The sequence below is a fragment of the Drosophila miranda genome, chromosome 4, assembly GCF_003369915.1.
Source record: "Drosophila miranda strain MSH22 chromosome 4, D.miranda_PacBio2.1, whole genome shotgun sequence".
Taxonomy (NCBI): domain Eukaryota; kingdom Metazoa; phylum Arthropoda; class Insecta; order Diptera; family Drosophilidae; genus Drosophila; species Drosophila miranda.
In genome coordinates, this window is record NC_046677.1 from 31,888,626 (window position 1) to 31,897,387 (window position 8,762).

Sequence of the window (8,762 nt, forward strand, 5' to 3'; positions counted from 1 at the left end):
CTAAATAAAGAATTTAATATACATAGTTTAATTATTTCCTTCATATATAGTTTATATAATATTATACACCTTATTAGAGAGATAGATATGCACTAGTTTCGCTTCTAGTTGAACTAGAAGCAGCGCATTGGTAGAATTGTAGTTTCAAAACCCACAATTTGACTATACTTGAATAACTATGCGTGTTTGTGAACCAACTATTTTTTTCTATTGATTTTTGAATATTCATTTATTAATGGCATTATTACAGGCTATACAGGAAAGATAGGTAGATTTTCTAGTTCTGATCTCGTTCACCAAATTCTGTGTTGATTAATATGGGATATATTATACCACTACTGATTTCAACCAAAGGATCAGCATACCAGATACCGTCGGAATGGCGACCTCCTATATATACTTTGATCTTTTCGCTCCGCTTTCTCTGTTCGCTCACCCAAGAAATAACACTATTCTTTAAGGTCACTTCGTCTATCTTATAACAATGTTTCATATAGAGAACTTTTAGGCGGGGAAGTCCCTACAGGAGATCTAAAATTTGGTCATTCGTAATGCTTGGCATAGATATGTAGAGGTATAATAGGTTCCTTAGCTTCATTAGGTCTGCCATGGGGACGGTGTCGCAGGATTCGTAGAGTTCCTTGAGTGTAGAAATATTAAAAAGATGCCGAATCTGTTGATCGGACAACCTGCCTTCGCTTTTACTATTAAAAAGGAGAAGGCTTTCCAGAGGAACGCCCCGTTTGTTGATCATTACCTCGATAAAAGAGTTGCGTAGAGGACCGTCAAAAGCCACACTCAAAAGTGTGAAGCCTGGGCAACTGGCAGAGCAGCTCATAGGGAACCGGGTATTCGAAGTATGTTCCGTCAAAGTTCAGACGTTCCAGTTGCTGGAGGTTAGTCGCCAGACGTTTAAAATTTTGTTTACTCATGTTTTCAATATTATAAAAGGTAAGACACCGCAATTGCTTCATCCTTTGGCAGCAATCCACCAACATATTGGCATCGAGTTCATCTACGTCAACCAGATCCAGACATTCAAGTTGATTAAGAACAGGCAATCCTTCTCCGCTATATGAGGAGCTAGACTCCAACTTCAGTTTCCGTAGACACGTGAATTGCTTGAGATTGTAAACAAATTTCTTCATTAAAGGCTGTATAGATCGGTCCATTCGTTACTGGACCCAAGGTCAATTTTCAATATTCGTACAGTGGCTCCGCAAGAGTCACAGCAGCTTATCGGCACCTAATCTAGGATAACTGAGCTTATAGCTAACCAGATGCTGGCCAACGAGCTGCAACAGTTGTTGCAGATCGTCGCTGTTACGAATATTCAGTGACGAATCTTCATCAATATGTTTGTACCGATAGCTGGCGTATATTCCGCATTTATCTCTAATATATCCGTTCGTGGAAGTTATGCTTAGCAGGTCTTTTAAGTCTAAATAATCCATTATCAGCCTCCAGCAATCCTCGTTTAGGTGGAGAACAGTTGAACGAGACGTTCGTCAGAATTAAGTGAATCACTCATTTCGCTCCTCGCCTATGTAGGTGTTATATATATGTATGGGAAGTCTCGCTGGAAAAAGTTTTGCTAGTCACTTGTGCATATACTATATACGAACCCTTGGTTTAAAGTAACAATGTGATGTGGGGATGCTTTTTCTCAGACTTTCAGAGACAAATGCGCATAATAAAATTAAACCGTCGATGAATGCAGCTTGTGGTGCACTACGACCGGTTGCACCCGTTTCTCGCAAATGCGCGTTCGATGGTAGATAGTATCGATAGCACTATCGACTAGTCTATTTTCAAGTACCAGGCACCAGGGCTCCATGTTTTTACCGTTGGTTCAAAGTAACAATGTGGGGTGGGGATGTTTTTTTTTCAGATTTACCTGATGCACATGTAATCAAATTGAATTGTAACCATCTGAAAAAAAATATGCTTCAAACTCTAGACTTGGTCCGGTATGAAAGCAACCTGCTGGAGCCTTGCTGGAAGGCAGGCGCCGCCAAAAGCCTACGAGCAACAGGTGTTGGCCGAAATGAGATCGCTGCGGTGAACATAGTGGCCTGCTGGTAAGTTGCTTTTGGCCAGAAAAAGAACAATAAAAACGTACGTTTGCTCACTGGTATGGCTTTTTAGCAAGCAGATAACTGATTTAATAGATGAAAATAAATTAAGAAGAAACGAGACGAGGTCCTTGAACACGCGTACCAAAGGATATGTTAATTTTAAGGGCATTACGCGTCTCACCCATGGAGTGGTCCATATATACAGGAGTCAAGTGGACACATTGTTGGGTAAATTTAAATCAAATAAAACCAATAGCAAATTGATTATATTTAAAAATGACGATGCCGATACAGATGATGCGAAACGTTTGCTGGATCAAATGAATCACACAACGTTCGACTTTGTGCTCACTACGAAGAAAACGGTGGTGATGAAACAGGCAGAAGGGCGAACCCACCGAAAACGCAAGCACGTTATAACCAAACAGGCCAGGTTAACACTCTCGAAGTGTCCCAGAATCCAAGAGCCCGCGCTGCTGGATGATGATGTCTTGAATCACTATCGCGCCCTGATGACTGACTGCCAGGTGTGGAAGGCAGAGAGCACACAAGAAGTCGTAGAAGAGGTAGGATAAGAACCAAAAGCTTCCCTAGCTCCGAATACTTTTCCACATTTGTTTCCATAGTCCATTGAGCTGCCTCGAATGGTTCAAGAAACAAACTTGACTATCACCGAAGAGTTTGCTGTCTATGAAGATCATAGATCTGTAAAGGAAGAGGGATTTGGAGACGCCGGGCAGGTGGATTTGACTATATTTGAAGAGCTCTACCCCTTAAAGGCCTTAAGGCATCACTCTTTGAGCTCGAATTTAACGCACACTGTAGCTCCCAAATTGGATAAGCGTATCAATCCATTTGGAAGCTCAATTTCTGAGAGTGTTATTCAGACGATAATCCAGGATAATAGTACTACATCAGCGACCACAGTATGCCACCGGAATGCAGATGCACCCTCGTTACCGTCACTTCCACCGCCCTCACCCACCAATATCTATGTACCTAGGAAAAAGTCAAAAAAACGAGGCAAACAAAAAAAATTAATAGTTGACAAATGTATCAAATATTCTCGTGATGAACTAATCAAGCACAGACATCAGTACCTATATAATCACAGGAACAAAGTGTTAAAAGCACCGTCTCCCAGTAAGGTACTAAAAAGTGAGAAAAAACTTCTATCAACTCTGAAGAACAAGTAAGGAAAATAAAGCCTCAATACATTAAGCAACTATTTCCTTAGCGCTTTCTTGTCAGCTTTATCTTTCCAGATTTTTTAAAAAGACGTCAGAGCCATACATTAACGGTAGAACAAATGGAAACCGACTGTGAGAGTATATTAAAAACGATTTTTGGTGACGACTATACTGACACTCTGGCCAAGGATGTATTTGGTGGGCTTTCGGAACTGCTCACAGCAGCTAATCCAGGAGAAATAGCTTCTGCTGTTCCTCCTATATCAGTTGGAGATATTGAAAACAATACACCGCCTCCACTGTTGCCTGTAAATGTGAAGGCGGTAACTCCCGTCAACAACAATCATTTCTATAAGCATAAAACAACAAGCTATGAGGATAATCCATTTGGTAAGATACGGCAGCTCTTAAACAGACTCACTGCAGACAGATTATATAATGTTTAACACTTCCAATGGCAATACAGACAGCCACGACGTAATGATGGACCTTTTGGACACATGGCGCCACTTTCCAGACCTCAAAGGAATAGATGCAAATGAATTCATCAAGTCATTTCCGCACCGCACTAAAGCGGCCCTGGCTTTCAGTCACCTATTAAGTAAGATGCAAAATGGTCTTACTTTCTAGAATCTAGATGATCTACATATCTTTTGCTTGCAGCTCTCGTACGTGACAATTTCATAAGTATCTCGAAAAGGCCAAACTCCAATGAAATGGATCAAATAACACTGGGCGAACAGTCCAATGCCCTAATTGTAAATGTGGCGCTGGACGAGCAGTCATAATTTTTTTTTTTTTTTTTTTTGCAATCATTAATTTTTCCAGCAACACGAAATTGTTACCGACTATTTTAAGAATTGTTAGAAAAGTCCCATGGGCGTGTAGCAAGGGCATTTTATCATTATCTATCATGAAATTTATATTATTTTTGTTACTTTTGTTATTCCACCTCAAACGAACCGTCATCTTTGAGTTTCTTTTTCTTTTTGTTACTATTACGTTACCATAGTTATATTAATTCATCAACATTTTTCGTATTTTCCTAGAACCGTACTTGTTGTCTTTGTTACAAAAAAATCTCTCATTCTCTCCTGTGACAACACCGAAATAAAAACAAAGAAAATAATTAAACAAAAGGAATACAATAATGTGACTGGAGAGGCTTAAATGCCAATCTGCTGGGCCAGACCCGAGTAAATGTGCAGCGTGCAGAAGCCAATGACAGCGGTCACCAAAGCCTTCACAGCAATCGTCAGCCAAGGTCCAATGGTCAGGATATGTAGGAGACCCTCTAGCCAGACACCTTTGAAAACGGTCACAGCCAGCAGTACGCTAACCAGTGGCTTCAATGCCTTATTCAAATCGTGGCGCGTGAACAGCCAAATGAGCGTGGCCGTGGATATGTGCTGAACAAGCATAACGTTCGACTCCAGACACTTGAGTATGTAGATCCAGCTGAATTCAGTGCCACGGGCACCCACCCAGAGCATAATGCCACGTGAGAGAATAACCTCGGCAGTGGCCCCTGCAGAAATGGATGGGAGGGAGATCATCTAATTGATTTCTGTCATAAATTATTTAGGTTACTCACAGCCAAGACCAGCCGTAATAAGTTTTGAATGTCCCTTGCCAGGTATGCGGCTCAGAATCAAAGCAAACCCAAGCAAATCAGCTATATCCACGCTGCAACGGAAGATTTCCTGAAATGAAAAATCACACCTTAACCTTACTACAATGCAAATATGGCGCCGTTACTGATAAAGACTCACCGCAAAGAAGTTAAACTCGCCGTTGCCAGTGGAGGATGTATCCGAGTAAAAGAACGTGGCCAGAACAAGCATCTTACAAAGTTGGGTGAATATATAAATGCCGCCCGCCTGTATGCACTTCCAAAATGCCCCATATTCGGAGCTGTACGAGTGTGCCGGGCAAAGAAAGGTACATATGATAAATGTTTTTATTGATTCAGAATGACCCACATTCAAAGGCCCCAAACTTACAGGCCGGAGTATTTATAGGTGAAGTAATATGGCATCAGCAACGCTACACAGTTCCCGAAATGATATAGCGTCATTTTATTTGATAATTATGATAATATTTTCTTTATTAAATTATAACATAGGAGAGGAGGAAAAAACGCAGCTGTCACTTGCGCTATCGATATCTGCATATCGATATACAGCTATTCAACACGTCATCTGCCATCTGTAAGTCTGCTAAGAGTGTGTGTTTGTTTGTGTGTGCGCCCGTGCTGCGTGTGTGTGTGTCTGTGAGTTTTCTCGTAGAATTCAATCAAATCTTTTAATTAACATACACAGCCAAATTCCAATGATGTTCAAACCAAAATTAATGTTATAGAACACACAGAGCATGACTTTCACTTATTGAGTCAAAGATATACGAAAAAAACCTAGAAAAGCAGGCGAAAACACACACAAAAAAGTTTCGCAACGAAAGGAAAGTCCATTCCAGATCTTTGTGAATATTCCAGTGCATGACGAATGCAAAAAGAAAACTAGCAACGTCAACTCGTGGGGGAAAAGCGTAACTTGAAATGAGATGCAAACTCGACGACGACTCCATCAAACGGACCAGCAGGATTACAGCAACACCTATACCATTCAAGCAGCGGAGGATCAACAAGCATCGGGCGGCGGAGGACCTCACGCGTTAATACAACCTGGACAGCAATCACTGCTGCAGCCAGCAGGAGTCACCCTTGACATTGGCGATCCGCAGTCATTGGCTTCGAGCGGAACAACAGACTCCGACGACAAGTACGGCAAGGCAGCTCGTCAGTGGAATTTACGAGCCTTCTCTGGCCAGGCACTGCGCACATTTAGTGCCGCCGCAGCTGTTGTCACCGGCAATCATCCAGGCGACAATAATAACGACAACAACTACCACTACAGTACTGTCACAGCCCCACAAACTGAGCGAGAGCCAGATCCTGAGCCAGAGCCAGAGCAGGAGATATTCATCATGGCAGCAAGAGATCGAACGGCGGAGTTCGCCAATGCGATACGTTCGCTGCAGGCACGCAACATCACACGGGCCGTCAACATCCGGGATCCCCGCAAGGCCAAGCAGATTCAAAGCTATTCAGAGTTTATGATGGTGGCCAAATTTATTGGCAAGAACATAGCCAGTACCTATGTCAAGCTGGAGAAGCTAACCCTGTGTGAGTGATTGATTGTATTCAAGTGTGGAAATGGAAGAATTCTTCATGTAATCCTTTCTTTTTGTTTGCAGTGGCCAAGAAAAAGAGCCTCTTCGATGACAGACCGCAGGAGATACAGGAACTGACCTACATCATCAAGGGTGATCTGAATGCATTGAATCAGCAGATTGCCCGCCTGCAGGAAATCTCCAAGGACCAGCGACGCAACACGAGCGGCAAACATCTGGTATCACATTCCTCCAACATGGTCCTAGCACTCCAATCAAAGCTGGCCAGCATGAGCACGGATTTCAAGCAAATTCTGGAAGTGCGTACCGAAAATCTCAAACACCAGAAGACGCGTCGTGATCAGTTCAGTCAGGGGCCAGGTCCCAGGGCTGCTCACTCGGTATCCCCATCGACGGCCAAACAGGGCTCGCTGCTGATGAGCGAGGAGAACCAAGCGATCAGCATAGACATGGGTGGCAGCAGTGATACATCACCGCTCCTAGGACCACCGGCTCGCCTGCAGCAGCAGCAGCAACAGCAAATGGCCATCTACGACGAGTCGGACAATTATGTTCAACAGCGGGCCGAGACAATGCAAAACATTGAATCGACAATTGTTGAGCTGGGCGGCATATTCCAGCAGCTGGCGCATATGGTCAAAGAACAGGAGGAGATTGTCGAACGCATCGATACGAATGTGGCCGACGCTGAGCTGAATATTGAGGCAGCGCATGGCGAGATTCTCAAGTACTTTCAGTCTGTCTCAAAGAATCGCTGGCTGATGATTAAGATATTCGGTGTTTTGATATTCTTCTTTATATTCTTTGTTGTTTTTATGTCATAATCCAATGCCCCTGGCTCAATGCTGCCCAATGCCCCTTACCCCACTGTATAACACCCAATTATGATTAAACAAGCTTTGGTTTTGAGAAATATATACCATATTCTTTTATGCTGTGGCCTCCCCAACCGATTGGATTGTAAAATAAAGTATAAAGATACGTAAAAACGTGGAAAAAATGCGTTTATTTGAGGCAGCTAATGTGTAGGTCTCCTCCAAGTCAGTTCCATTATGTTAGATTGTGATATCTATGTTGGTATAGTTGATAAGCGTTTTGGACGTAATCAGGTTCTCCATGTCTCCGGCTAGTCGAATAATCCACTATCCCTCAGGCTGCATATGAAAATTGTACAATAATTACTTCGATTTGACTTTTATTTAATGCTTAAAATCCAACTACACCAACTACAATGCGAAATGCAAAAAAAAATAATACAACTTTACAAAAATATAAAATAAAAATAAATCATAAGCAAACAAGAAAATGCTGATCTGATCTGAGTAATATCGTTTGTTATGAATCGCACTGATGGGATTTACACCTAAACTTTACAGATGTGAAATATATTGTTCGCGGCTGTGAGACAATCTCATCCGAAGGGAGGGGCACACGGCACACCACACTCCTCGTTCCGTACCGTACCGTATGTTTTTATGACAACTTATACACGATGTAGAGATCCCGATCCCCAGGCAGCTCTATGTGGAGATGAGCGAATAAACCATGCTAAAATTAGCCAAGAAATGTTATACAAATGAGTGAACAGTACCCTGAAAAGCAAATGAATAGATATGCATCGCTAATTACCCATAGATGTAGTAGAAGAAACTAATCAAATAGACGGCCAGCTTGATCCAGCCCTCACGCATGTTGCGCGACAAGGTGTCCGTCTTCAGCACCGTTGTAGGATCGTACAAACCCGGTCCGGACATGACTGGACGAGTTTTGTAGCTAAAAGACAAGATATTCAGCAGTTCCATGATCAGTTAAGTGAGTCATTATGCGGGCTACGCTGCTTACCGCCAAATGTGATACGCAATGAGGGGTATGTTGATGGCCAGGGAGAACCATTCGCCGCACACCAAGAATAACAAATTGAGGAATATGTGGAGCAAATATTCAGGTAAGACTAGCTGAAAGTAATACAAATCCATTAAGTAACTGAACACATCCCAGAGCGCTACACTGCACTTAGAATACGCACCGGATTAAGGCTGTTACATTGATCTATTGGATTTTTATAATCTGTTTTCAGCTCATCAAAGGCAATGACATGGAATATTGCGAAAAATATCAAGAACGCATCGCCAATCAGGGCAACGATGTAGGTGAAGGCGGTAAAGTTGAAAACCATCGTGTAGACAAATAATTCTTGCTAAGGCACGCTTCTAATTATTTACGTAAATTTTCAATTGTTGTAAAAACTAGCTTGTTTTTTTCTTGCGGGGCGGTGAGATGACAGCTGGGGACCAGGGATGAA

At 42.3% G+C, this 8,762-nt stretch overlaps 4 protein-coding genes and 1 pseudogene across 4 annotated transcripts; 2 read left to right on the top strand and 3 right to left on the bottom strand.

Annotated features, from left to right (window-relative positions):
* Positions 1-22: 22 nt before the first annotated feature.
* Positions 23-1,837, bottom strand: LOC117188897 (annotated as a pseudogene).
* Positions 1,838-1,852: 15 nt separating this feature from the next.
* LOC108161887 lies at positions 1,853-4,379 on the top strand. The gene is made up of 7 exons (XM_017296281.2): positions 1,853-2,081; positions 2,149-2,306; positions 2,373-2,644; positions 2,705-3,270; positions 3,330-3,658; positions 3,735-3,869; positions 3,932-4,379. The coding sequence occupies exons 1-7, from the start codon at positions 1,864-1,866 to the stop codon at positions 4,054-4,056; spliced, it is 1,803 nt and encodes a 600-aa protein (XP_017151770.2). The 5' UTR covers positions 1,853-1,863; the 3' UTR covers positions 4,057-4,379.
* Positions 4,207-5,453, bottom strand: LOC108161894 (transmembrane protein 147). The gene is made up of 4 exons (XM_017296289.2): positions 5,272-5,453; positions 5,041-5,182; positions 4,863-4,971; positions 4,207-4,796 (listed from the first exon to the last, which is right to left on the bottom strand). Exons 1-4 carry the CDS (start codon positions 5,343-5,345, stop codon positions 4,435-4,437), a joined length of 687 nt encoding a protein of 228 aa, XP_017151778.1. The 5' UTR covers positions 5,346-5,453; the 3' UTR covers positions 4,207-4,434.
* Positions 5,454-5,830: 377 nt separating this feature from the next.
* Positions 5,831-7,391, top strand: LOC108161890 (syntaxin-5). The gene is made up of 2 exons (XM_017296285.2): positions 5,831-6,452; positions 6,524-7,391. Exons 1-2 carry the CDS (start codon positions 5,831-5,833, stop codon positions 7,282-7,284), a joined length of 1,383 nt encoding a protein of 460 aa, XP_017151774.1. The 3' UTR covers positions 7,285-7,391.
* Positions 7,392-7,638: 247 nt separating this feature from the next.
* LOC108161896 (protein cornichon) lies at positions 7,639-8,745 on the bottom strand. The gene is made up of 4 exons (XM_017296290.1): positions 8,487-8,745; positions 8,303-8,415; positions 8,090-8,233; positions 7,639-8,008 (listed from the first exon to the last, which is right to left on the bottom strand). Exons 1-4 carry the CDS (start codon positions 8,634-8,636, stop codon positions 7,981-7,983), a joined length of 435 nt encoding a protein of 144 aa, XP_017151779.1. The 5' UTR covers positions 8,637-8,745; the 3' UTR covers positions 7,639-7,980.
* Between the last annotated feature and the right edge of the window lie 17 nt (positions 8,746-8,762).

Coding starts and splice junctions, on each gene's coding strand:
- LOC108161894 (XM_017296289.2), bottom strand. CDS start 5,345: ATGACGCTATATCATTTCGGGAACTGTGTAGCGTTGCTGATGCCATAT. Junction 4,972..5,040: donor GCGAGTTTAACTTCTTTGCG/GTGAGTCTTTAT, acceptor TTTTCATTTCAG/GAAATCTTCCGTTGCAGCGT. Junction 4,797..4,862: donor TATTACGGCTGGTCTTGGCT/GTGAGTAACCTA, acceptor CCATTTCTGCAG/GGGCCACTGCCGAGGTTATT.
- LOC108161887 (XM_017296281.2), top strand. CDS start 1,864: ATGTGGGGTGGGGATGTTTTTTTTTCAGATTTACCTGATGCACATGTA. Junction 2,082..2,148: donor GTGAACATAGTGGCCTGCTG/GTAAGTTGCTTT, acceptor ATGGCTTTTTAG/CAAGCAGATAACTGATTTAA. Junction 2,645..2,704: donor CACAAGAAGTCGTAGAAGAG/GTAGGATAAGAA, acceptor TTGTTTCCATAG/TCCATTGAGCTGCCTCGAAT.
- LOC108161896 (XM_017296290.1), bottom strand. CDS start 8,636: ATGGTTTTCAACTTTACCGCCTTCACCTACATCGTTGCCCTGATTGGC. Junction 8,234..8,302: donor ATTGCGTATCACATTTGGCG/GTAAGCAGCGTA, acceptor CTTGTCTTTTAG/CTACAAAACTCGTCCAGTCA. Junction 8,009..8,089: donor TTCTTCTACTACATCTATGG/GTAATTAGCGAT, acceptor GGCTAATTTTAG/CATGGTTTATTCGCTCATCT.
- LOC108161890 (XM_017296285.2), top strand. CDS start 5,831: ATGCAAACTCGACGACGACTCCATCAAACGGACCAGCAGGATTACAGC. Junction 6,453..6,523: donor GCTGGAGAAGCTAACCCTGT/GTGAGTGATTGA, acceptor TTTTGTTTGCAG/TGGCCAAGAAAAAGAGCCTC.